Genomic DNA, 17,811 nt, shown 5'->3' on the forward strand with positions numbered 1-17,811 from the left:
CTTGCCTCAGAGAAATTCCCCAAAGGAAAAGGCAGCCCCCACATATAATGACTGTGAGTAAGATGAAAATACAAACACAGAGATGAAATAGATTTAGCAAAGTGAGGCCCGACTTACTGAATAGACCGAGGATAGGAAAGATAGCTTTGCGGTCAACACAAAAATCTACAAACAACCACGCAGAGGGGCAAAAAGACCCTCCGCACCGACTAACGGTACGGAGGTGCTCCCTCTGCGTCTCAGAGCTTCCAGCAAGCAAGAAAAACCAATATAGCAAGCTGGACAGAAAAAATAGCAAACAAAAATAACACAAACAAAACTTAGCTTATGCAGGATAGACAGGCCACAGGAACGATCCAGGAGGAAGCAAGACCAATACTAGAACATTGACTGGAGGCCAGGATCAAAGCACCAGGTGGAGTTAAATAGAGCAGCACCTAACGACTTAACCTCATCACCTGAGGAAGGAAACTCAGAAGCCGCAGTACCACTCTCATCCACCAAAGGAAGCTCATAGACAGAACCAGCCGAAGTACCACTCTCGACCACAGGAGGGAGCTTGGCCACAGAATTCACAACACTGACTTGCCTCCTGCTTATTGGACTTACAGGGATGTTTTTGATAAAAAGGAGGCTGAGACATTACCACAGCACAGGCCACATGATTGCCCTATAATATCCTTTCTTGCTTAACTCCTCCTCGAGGATGTATTTACCCTCTGTCTCAGGCTGAGACCCTAGCCATAGCTGAATATATCAAACAGAATCTGGTCAGAGATTTATCCAGAAGTCATCCTCCTCAGCTGGACCAGGATTCATCTTTGTAATGAAAAGGGATGGCTCACTTCATTCCTGTATAGACTATATGGGTCTCAATCAAATTACAGTAAATAATAAGTATTCTGTGCCTCTTATATGTGAGCTGTTTAATTGTCTCAAAGGATCCAGAGTCTTCACTAAACTTGACCTTTGAGAGTCGTATAACTTAATCCGAATATGCCAGGGGGATGACTTCCTTTAACCCCCCGGATTACCATTATGAATATTGTGTAATGCTCTTTGGATTGTGTTATGCCCCAACAGTCTTCCAAGAACTGGTGAATGATATCTTACGGGACCTTCACTACTTATGTGTGATGTTTTCTGTGGACGATATATTAGAGTTCTCACTCAAACTGCCCACACAGAAGCAATGTTTGCCAAGTTCTGCATGGATTGAGGAAGAACTGTTTATTTGCCAGGTTTGAAAAATATGCCTTCGAGCAAACCTCTCTTCCATTCCTTGGTTACATCATTGCTGAGAAGGGACTAAAGATGGATCCCAAGAAAGTATCCATCTGAAGGCGATCCAGTGGTTCCCCAGAATCTATAACTACTAAAGCCAGTTCATTCCACATTTCTCCTCTCATACCGCTCCATCATCTGCCTTGACCCAAAAAGTAGCTATCCCCAGGTTGTGGAATCTGGAGGCAGAAAGCACCTTTGCCTCTTTAAAACAGGCCTTCACCTCCACTCCAGTACTGGACCAATCAGACAACAATAAGCAATTCTGGGAAGTGGATGCCTCTTTCTCCGGTGCCAGAGCTGTCCTCACCCAGAAGTCTCCTACTGGTCATATGGTAACCTGTGGATTCTATTCCAAAGCCTTTTCATATCCACAAGGCAGCTACTCAATAGGTAATCAAGAACTGTTGGCGATAAAACTGGCTCTGGAGGAATGGCATTTTTTGCTTGAAGGAGCAATGCATACAGTAATTACCTACAATGATCACAAAAACCTAGCCTATCTGCAATTTGAGCAACGACTAAATCCGCATCTAGCCAGGTGGTCACTATTCTTTGCCCGTTTTTATTTCCTTCTTAATTTCCTGTTGGCAGACAAGTAAATCAAGGCAGATGCACCCTCTAGGTCTTTTCTGTCTTCTGACCAGGAGGCAGAGCCTCGGCACATCATTAAATCCTACAAAATGGTCGCTGCCGCTCTGGTGGACCTGTCCTGGGTTCCATCTGTGATAACTTTTGTTGCAGAATTATGCTGGTTTCACACTAGAGTATGGGAATGATGCGGATGGCAGCGTACTTCCTCCCTTCTTCCTCCATGAAACCACACCTATGCTCCGCTTACACTTCGCCTATGCCTCCTTGCATCCTGCGCTGCACTATGTACCTATCTTTATCATTGGGTTTGCCGGGATGTATACTATTTGCGGATGTCTCCGCATGCGCCGTTTGGATGCTGCGCCGAACTGTGCTGAATGCATCATGTTGCATTTTGTGGCGGTCAGAGCAGCATCCAAACTGCGCATGTGGTGGCATCCACAAACAGAGTACATCTCTGTGTACCCAATGATAAAGATAGGTACACAGGGCACCACAGGATGCATGGAGCGTAGGCGTCATTTTATGGAAGAAGGGAGGAAGTGCGCTTCCATCCGCAGCACTCCTGTATGCTAGTGTGAAACCAGCCTTAGAAAGGAAGCCGGCCCTTCAGTGTGGTCAGTCTTCCAAATTGACTGATCATGCCAGTCAGAAGAAAATGGCTCTTCACCTTTCGCAGCAGTATTGGTTGTCTTCCCTGCTCAAATATATTGCATTTTTTTGGACCTGTCGTTCCTGTGCCCAGAATAAGACTCTGAAAATACTTCAGATGGGGCTTTTACTTCCTCTTCTTATACCATCAGCTCCCAGGCAGAACACCCTATGGATTTCATTACTGATCCTCCAGTATCGGACGGATGTTTGGTCATTTGGGTGGTTGTGGATCGCTTCTCTAAAATGGCCCATTTTACTCTGCTGGCTGTCCTCTTGTCTTCGCTGGTGTTTGCCAAGAAGTTCATCCAACACTACCTGTGCCTTCATGGTTTTCCTCTCCATATAGTCTCTGATAGTGGCATCCAGTTTACATCTCACTTTTGGAGGACTGCCTGCAAACTTCTAAATGTCACCTTCTACTTCTCTTCATCTGCAATCCAATGGTCAAGTAGAACAGGTCAACCAGATCCTGACCAACTACATGTGACACTTTGCAATGCCCACCATATTAAATGGGCCAAACTCCTGCCTTGGGCTGAATTGTCGTATAACAATTTATGTGACTGAATCCTCAGCTAAATCCCCATTTTTCCTGGTGTATGGTCAACACCTCAATTTTCAGTTCCCTTTTCTACTTCCACCTATATTTTAGCAGCTGAAACTCTCTTTAAAGGCTTCTTTAAGATCTCGGAAGACGCTAAGACCTCTTTAATGAGATCTTCCGAATGGATGAAAAGACACATGGACAAGAGACATTTGAACCCACCTGTCTTTCATTCTAGAGATAAAGTTTGGCTCTCTTCAAAGTATGTCCATCTCAAGATCTTCTGGTATAAATTATATCTTTGCTTTATCAGTCCTTTTGAAGTTCTCCAACATATAAATCCTGTAGTTTGCAAGCTCAATTCCCAGCCTCTTTACAGATCCCCAATTCATTGCATGTGTCTCTCCTCAAGCCTTCGTCTTCTTCAAGGATCCAGATACCACTTCTGCTCCAGTCAGTACTGTAGATGTTTTCAAGGTGGAGAATATTGGATTGGAATGGGTTTAGTCCTGAGGAGAGGTCATGGGAGCCCAGGGAGAACATTCATGTTCCTCTCCTCCTAAACAGATTGATTGCGGGTTTAAATAAGAGGGGGCATTAAGTGGGTGGTACTGTAGCACGGCATCCCTGCATCCTCCCATTTTCACCTGACAGGCAAAAATGTAATCCCTGCATGTTTTGTCGAACAGCCATGAGTAGTGTTGAGCGATACCGTCCGATACTTGAAAGTATCGGTATCGGATAGTATCGGCCGATACCCGAAAAATATCGGATATCGCCGATACCGATATCCGATACCAATACAAGTCAATGGGACATCAAGTATCGGAAGGTATTTTCATGGTTCCCAGGGTCTGAAGGAGAGGAAACTCTCCTTCAGGCCCTGGGATCCATAGGGATGTGTAAAATAAAGAATTAAAATAAAAAATATTGATATATTTACCTCTCCGGCGGCCCCTGAACTCAGCGCGGGTAACCGGCAGGCTTCTTTGTTCAAAATCAGCGCTTTTAGGACCTGAGAATCACGTCCCGGCTTCTGATTGGTCGCGGGCCGCCCATGTGACCGCCACGCGACCAATCACAAGCCGCGACGTCACCGCAAGCTATTAACGCGCTCATTTTTAAAAATGAGCGCGTTAATGACTTTCAAAGACGTAGCGGCTTGTGATTGGTCGCGTGGCCGCGACCAATCACAAGCCGCTACGTCTTTGAAAGTCATTAACGCGCTCATTTTTAAAAATGAGCGCGTTAATAGCTTGCGGTGACGTCGCGGCTTGTGATTGGTCGCGTGGCCGCGACCAATCACAAGCCGCTACGTCTTTGAAAGTCATTAACGCGCTCATTTTTAAAAAATGAGCGCGTTAATAGCTTGCGGTGACGTCGCGGCTTGTGATTGGTCGCGTGGCGGTCACATGGGCGGCCCGCGACCAATCAGAAGCCGGGACGTGATTCTCAGGTCCTAAAAGCGCTGATTTTGAACAACGAAGCCTGCCGGTTACCCGCGCTGAGTCCAGGGGCCGCCGGAGAGGTAAATATATCAATATTTTTTATTTTAATTCTTTATTTTACACATCTCTATGTATCCGATACCGATACCCGATACCACAAAAGTATCGGATCTCGGTATCGGAATTCCGATACCGCAAGTATCGGCCGATACCCGATACTTGCGGTATCGGAATGCTCAACACTAGCCATGAGACATGCAGCTGAGGGGACTCGAACATATTTTTTGAGCATGTCGAAGACACTCTGTTGACACACGAGCATGTTCTGATAACACATTATCCAAGTACATTTACTCATTACTATTAATTAACCATCACAATAGACATTTGATTATACTATAGAGATTACATTTGCTAATTAGTACCACAGATATCAGCACCACAAATATGAAGTCATTCTGATTGTTGAATGAGAAGTATCGTCTCCTAGAGAATGCGAATTGAAAACACAGTGTCTATATTAACATTGATAACAAATTAAATAGTGGGATGCTACTCTATGAATATTTGCCCTCCAAAATAATACACTTTTGCATTTTCTTCACTTTCTGTGTTGGATAAATGTTTGAAAACTTATGGGATCTGTTAGATCACATGAGGCTTGTAGACTGTCAAATAGGTGGAAATTTAATCCTGTTGTGTTTAAGGTGTTGATTCATAGTTCGTCAGTTGTTGCCTACTTAGAAAATTATTCTGCTTCACATCATGTGATATTATGCACTTGCACTTAATTGTTGTTAATATCTGTTTTTAAAATAGTACAATTTGTATTTTAATCACCTTTTTTATATATTTTCAATAAATCTCAATTAAGGGCCTCATTGTGGGAGCTACTCTATATTGTTTTATTTTTTAGCCTTTCCTTTGTGTGCTAAGGTCTGTTAAGACCCCATAGCATAAAAATGGACACTAAATTAATGGAGAATAACTTCTCTGAAAATTGAATTGCGATTGAAAATCTGCGTGAACAGGCAAATTCAAATTTTGCCTGATCTGCTCATCTTTGGTATGTGTTTGTGTGAGAATATATAAAATATATAGAGCTTCTCCTCTAGAGAGATATCTCATCACACAAATTACTAGTTTTCAAGTTCTACCTCTTTTTTTGGTTTTACATTTTTAATTCTGCTCACAATTAGAATAAATCCTACTCTTGCCGTAATTATATGAAGATCTTTAATTTTGAACACGGTTTAACATTTCTAATTTTAGTATTTAAATCATCTAAATTTAACAAAGGAGGTTTGTGCATTTTCAAGAGTAAAGTAGTTTTTTAATTTAATTCTATCTTGGCCTAATTAAAAAGTTAATTACTTTACCTGACACAGGAGATACTCAATTAGGTTGAAAGTATTTATAACATGCGGTTGACTATTTTTATTTTTACTGTTTATATACTGTAGAGGTTATAACTCTTACAATAACAGTACTTCCAATTGAACGAATGTAAAGTGGTTCCTCACAAGCTAGGATCTAACTTTTCAGTATCCATGGTAGCTAGCGACAGATGTGCTTCTGTCACTAAACTTATTTCTAATGTATACTACGTTTTCTAAAATTAAAACCTTAAACTCAAAAATGTTTAGGTACAATAAAAAACAATTATGGTCAGAATAGTAAAAAAAAATAGACTGCACTGCAATGATTAAAGATTTTTCCGTCTAAAACGCGGTTGCCATACAAACTCCCAGACAGAGCTGTTATATTAATATTTTTATGCTTACCTAATACACTTGATGATTTTGAGAAGATCCAGATACTGGAATCCTGTTCTTCAAGTTAAAAACTTTCTAGTCCCATGAGTTAAGTGAAAAAAAAGAGTGGTGAATGTATGAGTGCTGGCTATGAAATTACGCATATGAGCACATCTTAGGATATGGGATTAGACCTGTCTGTCAGTGAAGCAGAATAATGTGATAGTGACACTTTATGCTCGACATCTGTAAGATGCAATTTTGCACTGCTTTAAGTACATGTATCTTTTTGAGTTGACATGCAAAATGGTTTTGCTACTTGAAAACGCTTTCCCTCCCCTTTTCATTATTCAGGGATGTGTGCCTGTCACTCTTCACTGCCGTCCATAAAGGGAACCGTTATTGTACTTGGAGCCGGAGACACCGCTTTTGACTGTGCAACCTCGGCATTGCGCTGTGGTGCCCGCAGAGTGTTTGTGGTCTTTAGAAAAGGATTCACTAACATCCGAGCTGTTCCTGAAGAGGTAAATTTAAAACTTAAATTTATTAAAAAAATTCTAACGGCTTCCCTTTTTTTTCTACTTGTACGTTAAAATTATAAAAAAAAATTCTAATGACTTCCCTTTTTTTTCTACTTGTACGTAAAAGATCAGTAAAAAAAAACACATTAGGGATTTGATATTTTTAATCCTATGTGGTTTCCCTACATTTCTGAAGCAGGCTTCTTTCTAATGTATCATAGTGACAAAATCTTCAACCTGTCAAAAAGGTTCCTAGACTCTGGGGAGAGGTCACACATGGAGTTTAGAATTTTTCAAGATGTTATGTTTTTTTTTAACACTTCTGTATCAAATAACATTATTGTTGTTATGAACATGATCAAAAATTTATAGAAGACATGTCGGCAAGGATAAGTAAATCTGCAAAAATTTGAATTTGCAAAATGCAAACTTACATATGTTTGGAAAAGTCCTTGTGATTTCCAGTTTCATACTGAAATCATCAGTGATCTACTGTATATTGTAAGGTGGTACAAACTTTTGTATATGTAGATATAAACTTTTATATCTTGTTTTAAATAATTACCCATAAAACAGCACATAATTAAGATATTAGATGTACATCTTGAATCATCCTGTATTTCCTTTTTTCTTGTCACCATATTTCTTGAGATATTCCATTAGGGTTGAAAAAGCTTAAAAAAGCACAAAAAACATGATTTTGTGATACTCTGTCGGGTGATGTCTATGCTATATGTCTGTTTGTGGTTTTAATATCAATTTCAGCCTGTCACTAGTTTTCACAGCATGTAACTGCTAAGTACACACTATGTTTGTGTCTATTATCCACATTCCAAAGACATGCTGATAGGGAATTTAGATTGTGAGCCCCATTGGCGACAGTGATGATAATGACTGTAAAGTGCTGTGGAATTAATGGCGCTATATAAGTAAAGAGATTATTGTTATTATTATTATTAAGGTCGCTGTTCACAGAGTGCTGTATCCAAGCATAATAGTAGAAAGTTGAGTGGGAGGAAAAAGTGTGGTAGAAAAAGCAACAAGCAACCAGATAACTGCAGCATTGAAAAGATTGTTAAGAAAAAGCCATTCAAAAATTGGGGCGGGAGATTCACAAGAAATGGACTGCTGCTGAAGTCATTGCTTCAAGAACCACCACACACAGACGTATCCAGGACATGGGCTACAAGTGTCACATTCCTTGTGTCAAGCCACTCATGACCAATAAACACCACCAGAAGCGTCTTACCTGGGCCAAGGAGAAAAAGAACTGGACTGTTGCTCAGTGATCCAATGTGTTGTTTTCAGATGAAAGTAAGTTTTGCATTTCATTTGGAAATCAAGGACCCAGAGTCTGGAGAAAGAGTGGAGAGGCCACAATCCAAGCTGCTTGAGGTCTAGTGTGAAGCTTACGCGTTCAGTGATGGTTTGGGGAGCCATGTCATCTGCTGGTGTAGGTCTACTGCATTTTATCAAGACCAAAGTCAGAGCAGCCATCTACCAGGAAATTTTAGAGCACTTCATGCTTCCCTCTGCCTACAAGCTTTTTGGAGATGGAAATTTCATTGTCCAGCAGGACTTGGCGCCTGTCCACGCTACCAAAAGTACCAATACCTGGTATAAAAACAAAAGTATCACTGTGCTTGATTGGCCAACAAACTCGCCTGACTTTGTCAAGAGCAAATGAGAGACACCAGACTCAACAATGCAGATGAGATGAAGGCTGCTATCAAAGCAACCTGGGCTTCCATAACACCTCAGCAGTGTCACAGGCTGATCACCTCCATGAAATGCCTCATTGATGCAGAAACTGCTGCAAAAGGAGCCCCGACCAAGTATTGAGTGCATTTACTGAACTTACATTTCAGTAGGCCAACATTTTGGATTTTAAAATCATTTTTCATGCTGGTGTTATAAAGTATTCTAATTTACTGAGATAATGACTTTTAGATTTTCTTTGGCTGTAAGCCATAATCAGCAACATGAACAGAAATAAACATTTGAAATACATCACTCTGTTTGCAACAACTCTATATAATATATGAGATTCACTTTTTGTATTGAAGAACTGAAATAAATTAACTATTTCATGATATTCTAATTTAACGAGAAGCACTTATACTTTTGGTCCACTTCTGTGAATTCAGGCCTATGGGAACATTACAGTATATGTTGGGAAAAAGCTCATCCTGACTTTTACTGTAGGCTAAGCAGATCATTTCAGTGTGCACCTAGCTTAAGATAACATTTAAAATTTGTAGCATGAAAGCTTGTATTCCCAAGTTAAATTGACTAAAAGGGATATATCTATAAATCATCAAGTTCTAAATCACTTTATAGTATTATGCTTGACAACATTCTTCCCACCTATTTCTTCAGTGAATCTGTTTTATCCCATTAAGTAGAAATCCTAATTTGTGAGTCATCACCTCTGTTCTAAACAAGGTTTATTAATACTGTGGTTTGTCCTGAGGAAGCAGCAAGTGTACTTCGAAACGCGTTTAGAAATAAAAAACGCATTTACATTCCCACAGTCCCCAACTGCATCTTGTACTATTGGCAACGTGGATTTATCTCCACCTTTCTCCAGTTTAACATCTTAATTATGTTTGAACAAACTAGTAGAAAGGCAAGATAAACAATCGGTCACTCACTATAAAATAGTACAGGCACATTCTACTATTATCGTACAATTAAGAAACAAGTTTGCCAATTAGATGCGACAAATTTCAACAGTGAAACGAGCACACAAAATATATTGGGATTAATTAGCATAGAAAACGCTTTAACGAATGCTTCTCTACTTGACAGAAATAATAATAATAAAGAAATAATAATAGAAATAATATAATGACTTTTACTATTTTGGACTAAAGGAAGTGATTTTGGTAAATAAGCATCTGCACTTTATTAGCTATGTTTTTTTGCTGATTCTGTAGAGTTTTTTTTAAGCAGAGACTAAAATTTGTATGTCTTAAAAAAACAGCATGAAAGGGATTAGGAAAGAGTTGAAATGAAAGGGTGTATTCAAGCCTAAAGCACTTTATCTATTGTGATGCAGTGACCACTGTGGCAGCTAGGGGACGCTGTTTATGCTCCTTGGGATGTGCATGGAGGCATATCTGTTGTTATAATGGTGGTGAAACAGTGATTGGCAGAATTGTGAGTGGCCGATATGTGTCGCAGAGGGAGTCTGCGTGCTAAGTCTGATGCAATGTTGTTTGTTGTGAATTCTGTTGTCAGGCTCCCTCCTGTGGTCATGAATGGTACTTCGGCTGGTTCTGTCCATGGACTTTCTCTGGTGCCTGTGGGTGTTTCTGAGTTTCCTTCCACAGGTGACGAGGCTAATTCGTTAGTGGGCTGTTCTATTTAACTCCACTTAGATCTTTGCCCCATGCCAGCTGTCAATGTTGTACTATGGCTCTAGTTCGCTCCTGGATCGTTCTGAGTTCCTGTGGCTCCAGCAGAAGCTAAGTTCCTCTGTGCTATTTTGCTTGTTTGCTATTTTTTCTGTCCAGCTTGCTTTTGTCAATATTGCCTTGCTTGCTTGAAGCTCTGGGACGCAGAGGGGCGCCTCCCGCACCGTGAGTCGGTGCGGAAGGTATTTTTCCCTGCACTCTCTGCGTGGTCTTTTGTAGGTTTTTGTGCTGACCGCAAAGTAACCTTTCCTATCCTCGGTCTGTTCAGTAAGTCGGGCCTCACTTTGCTAAATCTATTTCATCTCTGTGTTTGTATTTTCATCTTTACTCACAGTCATTATATGTGGGGGGCTGCCTTTTCCTTTGGGGAATTTCTCTGAGGCAAGGTAGGCTTTATTTTTCTATCTTCAGGGCTAGCTAGTTTCTTAGGCTGTGTCGAGTTGCATAGGGAGCGTTAGGCGCAATCCACGGCTATTTCTAGTGTGTTTTGATAGGTTTAGGGATTGCGGTCAGCAGAGTTCCCACGTCCCAGAGCTCGTCCTTATTATCAGTAACTATCAGGTCCATTATTTGTCCAAACCACCGGATCATAACAGTACAGCTGGCCAAAAGTATTGATGCATCTCAATAGAGGGATAAGTGAAGCTCTGAGACCATTTTTTTTTCCTTTGCAGCGTGTTCTGTCTCACTTTTCCCCTTTACCTCTGGGTGGTTCAGAACACAGGTGTAGACATGGACATTCAAGGTCTGTCCTCTTGGATGGATAATCTCACTACAAGGGTACAAAACATTCAAGATTTTGTGGTTCAGAATCCGATGTCAGAGCCTAGGATTCCAATTCCTGATTTATTTTTTGGTGATAGATCTAAGTTCTTGAATTTCAAAAATAATTGTAAATTGTTTCTAGCTTTGAAACCTCGCTCCTCAGGTGATCCTGTTCAACAGGTAAGGATCATTATTTCCTTATTACGTGGCGACCCTCAAGACTGGGCATTTTCTCTTGCGCCAGGAGACCCGGCATTGCATGATTGCTTTATGACGAACCTAATTCAGTGGATCAGGCAGAGAAAATCTTGCTGGCTCTATGTCAGGATCAGGATGAAGCAGAGATATATTGTCAGAAGTTTAGAAAGTGGTCTGTGCTCACTCAGTGGAATGAATGTGCCCTGGCAGCAATCTTCAGAAAGGGTCTCTCTGAAGTCCTTAAAGATGTCATGGTGGGATTTCCCATGCCTGCTGGTCTGAATGAGTGTATGTCTTTGGCTATTCAGATCGATAGGCGCTTGCGTGAGCGTAAAACTGTGCACCATTTGGCGGTATTATCTGAGCGTGGGCCTGAGCCTATGCAGTGTGATAGGACTTTGACCAGAGCTGAACGGCAGGAACACAGACGTCAGAATGGGCTGTGTTTTTACTGTGGTGATTCCACTCATGCTATCTCCGATTGTCCTAAGCGCACTAAGCGGTTCGCTAAGTCTGCCACCATTGGTACGGTACAGTCGAAATTTCTTTTGTCCGTTACTCTAATTTGCTCTTTGTCGTCCTATTCTGATATGATGATTGGGAGTCTCATGTGAAGCAGGTCAGAATGGTGTTCCAGGTCTTTCGTGCTAATTCCTTGTTTGTGAAGGGGTCAAAGTGTCTCTTTGGAGTTCAGAAGGTTTCATTTTTGGGGTTCATTTTTTCCCCTTCTACTGTCGAGATGGACCCTGTTAAAGTCCAGGCCATTCATGATTGGACTCAGCCGACATCTGTGAAGAGCCTGCAAAAGTTCCTGGGCTTTGCTAATTTTTATCGTCGCTTCATCGCTAATTTTTCTAGTGTTGCTAAACCGTTGACTGATTTGACCAAGAAGGGTGCTGATGTGGTCAATTGGTCTTCTGCGGCCGTGGATTCTTTTCAGGAATTGAAGCGTCGTTTTTCTTCTGCCCCTGTGTTGTGCCAGCCAGATGTTTCGCTCCCATTTCAGGTTGAGGTTGATGCCTCTGAGATTGGGGCAGGGGCTGTTTTGTCGCAAAAAAGTTCTGATGGCTCGGGAATGAAGCCATGTGCTTTCTTTTCTAGAAAGTTTTCGCCTGCTGAGCGCAATTATGATGTTGGTAATCGAGAGTTTTTGGCCATGAAGTGGGCATTCGAGGAGTGGCGTCATTGGCTTGAAGGAGCCAAGCATCGTGTGGTGGTCTTGACAGATCACAAAAATTTGACTTATCTTGAGTCTGCCAAACGGTTGAATCCGAGACAGGCTCGATGGGCGTTGTTTTTCTCCCGTTTTGATTTTGTGGTTTCGTACCTTCCGGGCTCTAAGAATGTGAAGGCTGATGCCCTGTCAAGGAGTTTTGTGCCTGACTCTCCGGGTGTTTCTGAGCCGGCAGGTATTCTCAAAAAGGGGATAATTTTGTCTGCCATCTCCCCTGATTTGCGGCGGGTGCTGCAAAAATTTCAGGCTGATAGACCTGACCGTTGCCCAGCAGAGAAACTGTTTGTCCCTGATAAATGGATCAATAGAGTTATCTCTGAGCTTCATTGTTCGGTGTTGGCTGGGCATTCTGGAATCTTTGGTACCAGAGATTTGGTGGCTAGATCCTTTTGGTGGCCTTCTTTGTCACGGGATGTGCGTTCTTTTGTGCAGTCCTGTGGGATTTGTGCTCGGGCATGTGGTTCGTTTGCATGGCATTCCGGAGAACATCGTTTCGGACAGAGGTTCCCAGTTTGTTTCGAGGTTTTGGCGATCCTTTTGTGCTAGGATGGGCATTGATTTGTCTTTTTCCTCGGCTTTCCATCCTCAGACAAATGGCCAAACCGAACGAACTAATCAGACTTTGGAAACATATCTGAGATGCTTTGTTTCTGCTGATCAGGATGATTGGGTGTCCTTTTTGCCGTTGGCTGAGTTTGCCCTTAATAATCGGGCCAGCTCGGCTACTTTGGTTTTGCCGTTTTTCTGCAATTCTGGTTTCCATCCTCGTTTCTCTTCAGGGCAGGTTGAGTCTTCGGACTGTCCTGGTGTAGATACTGTGGTGGATAGGTTGCAGCAGATTTGGACTCATGTGGTGGACAATTTGACATTGTCCCAGGAGAAGGCTCAACGTTTCGCTAACCGCCGGCGCTGTGTGGGTCCCCGACTTCGTGTTGGGGATTTAGTTTGGTTGTCGTCTCGTTATGTTCCTATGAAGGTTTCCTCTCCTAAGTTTAAGCCTCGTTTCATTGGTCCATATAAAATTTCTGAGGTTATCAATCCTGTGTCATTTCATTTGGCCCTTCCAGATTCTTTTGCCATCCATAATGTGTTCCATAGGTCGTTATTGCGGAGATTGCGCCTGTGGTTCCATCCGTTCCGGTGTTGGTTGAGGGGGAGTTGGAGTATGTGGTGGAGAAGATTTTGGATTCTCGTATTTCGAGACGGAAACTCCAGTACTTGGTCAAGTGGAAGGGTTATGGTCAGGAGGATAATTCCTAGGTTTTTGCCTCTGATGTTCATGCGGCCGATCTGGTTCGTGCCTTTCATTTGGCTCATCCTGGTCGGCCTGGGGGCTCTCGTGAGGGTTCGGTGACCCCTCCTCAAGGGGGGGGTACTGTTGTGAATTCTGTTGTCAGGCTCCCTCCTGTGGTCATGAATGGTACTTCGGCTGGTTCTGTCCATGGACTTCCTCTGGTGCCTGTGGGTGTTTCTGAGTTTCCTTCCACAGGTGACGAGGCTAATTCGTTAGTGGGCTGTTCTATTTAACTCCACTTAGATCTTTGCCCCATGCCAGCTGTCAATGTTGTACTATGGCTCTAGTTCGCTCCTGGATCGTTCTGAGTTCCTGTGGCTCCAGCAGAAGCTAAGTTCCTCTGTGCTATTTTGCTTGTTGGCTATTTTTTCTGTCCAGCTTGCTTTTGTCAATATTGCCTTGCTTGCTGGAAGCTCTGGGACGCAGAGGGGCGCCTCCAGCACCGTGAGTCGGTGCGGAAGGTATTTTTCCCTGCACTCTCTGCGTGGTCTTTTGTAGGTTTTTGTGCTGACCGCAAAATAACCTTTTCTATCCTCGGTCTGTTCAGTAAGTCGGGCCTCACTTTGCTAAATCTATTTCATCTCTGTGTTTGTATTTTCATCTTTACTCACAGTCATTATATGTGGGGGGCTGCCTTTTCCTTTGGGGAATTTCTCTGAGGCAAGGTAGGCTTTATTTTTCTATCTTCAGGGCTAGCTAGTTTCTTAGGCTGTGCCGAGTTGCATAGGGAGCGTTAGGCGCAATCCACGGCTATTTCTAGTGTGTTTTGATAGGTTTAGGGATTGCGGTCAGCAGAGTTCCCACGTCCCAGAGCTCGTCCTTATTATCAGTAACTATCAGGTCCACTATTTGTCCAAACCACCGGATCATAACAGTTGTTGTTCTGGGACCTGTAGTCCCTCAAGAGTGTGTATATGTATGGTGTAGTTGTAAGGGAGACTTACTAGGCTAGTTATGTGAGATGGGCGGGACAAACTAGCCACACATCTACACTCCCACCCAGGGGAGTGGTTAAGGGTATATAATGTGACCAGGGTGTGGGTCACATGTTCCTGCGTGGTTCCAGTGTTTGGACCTGAGTGGTGAAGGTCCAGGAAGTCTGTGTTGGATTTCCTGGGAGCAGCAGTCCTGAAGAGCACATGCTGGTGTGTTGGATTTCCTGGGAGTAGGAGTCCTGAATAGCACACTGAACAACCTGTGTTGGATTTCCTGGGAGTAGGAGTCCTGAAGAGCACATGGTGGGGCTTTGGACTTGCTAGTGGCCTGGGGTGTTGGTCTGATGTCCTGAATAGAACCTGGACGATCTTATGCCTGGGGTGTTGGACGAGGTCCTGAATAGTACCTGGACAGGTCATATGCCTGGGGTGTTGGACGAGGTCCTGAATATCACCTGCACAGGTCACATGTGCGGTTCATGTGTTGGAAGTCCTGGGAGTAGGAGTCCTGAAGAGGTCATGCTGGTGTGTTGGGAGGTTCTGGGAGTAGGACCGGATCCCTGAATAGCGCACAGTAAGACTCAGATTCTGGATGGTCTATGTTTGGGAAGCTACCGTCCTTCGGTGGGTCTGGACTGACTAGGATATGCCGCCCAGGCAAGTTGGTGATCCCTGTGAGGCAGCTTTCCCAGAGGAGTGGACTGACAAGGAGTCAGCAGGTGGAGCAGGAGCTCCAGTCAGGTACCTATACAGACTGTTGGTGCTTGTAATGTTCTATGAACTGTGTGGTCTCCCACGGTGACTGAAAGGAGTGAGGTTCGGCGTGTTTAGAGGCCGCGACCCAGTGTCATATGCGCTGTATGTGACTTGGGAAATTGGTGAACTGTACGGCGTACGGACACCCATGGTAACTGGGTGAAGTGAGAGGTCCAGTATGTTTAGTGTCCATGAGACAAATCCGTATATGAGGTGTTTAAGATAAAGCTGCAAGTTAATATCACCAGTTGGTGCCTATTGTGTTTGATGAAATGTATAATGTGAACTGTGCACAACCCGGTTTATGACACTTTAATAAACCGTATGGACTGTTTGTTTGGAAAAATCGTGCCTGACTACGTTAATCCCGTGCCAAGCGAGTGTCCCCCAATACACTTAGTGAGAGCAATCTTAAGGCCCCTTCACATTAAGCGACGCTGCAGCGATACCGACAACGATCCGGATCGCTGCAGCGTCGCTGTTTGGTCGCTGGAGAGCTGTCACACAGACAGCTCTCCAGCGACCAACGATCCCGAAGTCCCCGGGTAACCAGGGTAAACATCGGGTTACTAAGCGCAGGGCCACGCTTAGTAACCCGATGGTTACCCTGGTTACCAGCGTAAAAGTAAAAAAAAACAACCACTACATACTTACCTACCGCTGTCTGTCCCCGGCGCTCTGCTTCTCTGCACTCCTCCTGTACTGGCTGTGAGCACAGCGGCCGGAAAGCAGAGCGGTGACGTCACCGCTCTGCTTTCCGGCTGACCGACACTCACAGCCAGTACAGGAGGAGTGCAGAGCACAGCGCCGGGGACAGACAGCGGTAGGTAAGTATGTAGTGTTTGTTTTTTTTTACTTTTACGCTGGTAACCAGGGTAAACATCGGGTTACTAAGCGCGGCCCTGCGCTTAGTTACTCGATGTTTACCCTGGTTACCAGTGAAGACATCGCTGGATCGGTGTCACACACGCCGATCCAGCGATGTCCACGGGAGATCCAGCGACGAAATAAAGTTCTGGACTTTGTTCAGCGACCAACGATCTCCCAGCAGGGGCCTGATCGTTGGTCGCTGTCACACATAACGATTTCCTTAACGATATCGTTGCTACGTCACAAAAAGCAACGATATCGTTAACGATATCGTTATGTGTGAAGGTACCTTTACACTATTCACCAAGAAGGTGATAATGATAAAGTTAGATCTGACACCACAGTCCTCATCTCCTCAGCTGCAGGAATGGCACTAGATCACGTGTTCTGCTGTTACAGTCACAGTCCTTACTACTGACAGAAACAGTTATTCTGCTGTATGCTGGGATACAGCATTATAGCATGTCAGTCAGGTATCCTTAAAATGAAGGTATCAGCAGAATATGACCTATTGGTTACATCAATTTTTTTTTAGCTAAATGTATTTTCTTTGTTTTAGCTTTCTTCCCTTATCTGTATATGTTAAAAAAAGTCTGAAATGTTGCAATTTTCAAACTACCGTAGTTAAATTGGCCTTATACAAAATTTACACTTCTTATAACTCGTACTGTACAGATTACTTCCTTAGCAGTCTCACGTACATCTGAAGCAATGCCAGATAATTTTCTTTCAGATTGAGAAGGGGTTGCCCTAGTAGTGGACAAATCCTTTAAAATAATGTAGTTACCACAATGATGGCGACTTTTTTGTTTTAAAAGTATAGTCAGCATTGTGGCTCAGTTTTTAGCACTGAATTCCTGGGTTCAAATCCCACTAAGGACACATCTGAAAGGAGTTTGTATGTTCTCCCCGTGTTTTTGTGGGTTTCCTCTCACACTCCAAATCATTCTGATAGGAAATATAGATTGTGAGCCCCGATAGAGACAGTGATGAGAATGTCTGTGAAATTAATGCTGCTGTATAAATGGGTAAAATAATAATAAAAAAAGTGCTGCTCCTTCACAATGTGACACTCCAGTGCTGATGCATGGACAGCCTCCTTTGAAGACCTGCACAGGTCTCATCACGTTCCCCATACAATGACGGGGTGGCACTTTTAAAATGAGAGCATTGGTATCATTGTGGTAATTACATTATATTAGTAACCAGGTTCAATTAATGTTCCCTAGACATATATAAAACAAGTTAGAAAGCGGCTAACCATTTTAAAAAGACATATCCCCTTTACTACTAGGCTCTTGTGAAAATGTGCTAATAGTTATAATAAAAGACAAGAAAAAGTGAGACAATTGTGTATAGAGTAATAATGTATTTTAAAAGTGAAATTGGGGGGATGAGGGGGTTGCTCACCTATTTGGGTTGTATATGTCACAACTCCAATAAATGCCCGAAAACTATTTAGCTGTTGCAATCAACTCTGCAGAAAAAGAAGGATCTTCTGCACGTAGAGTGAGGAGAAGCAGGAGATAGGCATTCTGGTA

The 17,811-nt window shown here is 42.9% G+C and overlaps 1 protein-coding gene across 1 annotated transcript in view; it reads left to right on the top strand.

The window, feature by feature from the left end:
• DPYD (dihydropyrimidine dehydrogenase) overlaps positions 1-17,811 on the top strand; it is a 1,420,302-nt gene that overhangs the window by 603,748 nt on the left and 798,743 nt on the right. Inside the window, exon 10 of the mRNA XM_069737684.1 lies at positions 6,633-6,802. Coding sequence (XP_069593785.1) covers positions 6,633-6,802 — 170 coding nt within the window. The remainder of the gene's footprint in view (positions 1-6,632; positions 6,803-17,811) is intronic.

Source organism: Ranitomeya imitator, chromosome 8 (genome assembly GCF_032444005.1).
Source record: "Ranitomeya imitator isolate aRanImi1 chromosome 8, aRanImi1.pri, whole genome shotgun sequence".
Lineage (NCBI taxonomy): Eukaryota > Metazoa > Chordata > Amphibia > Anura > Dendrobatidae > Ranitomeya > Ranitomeya imitator.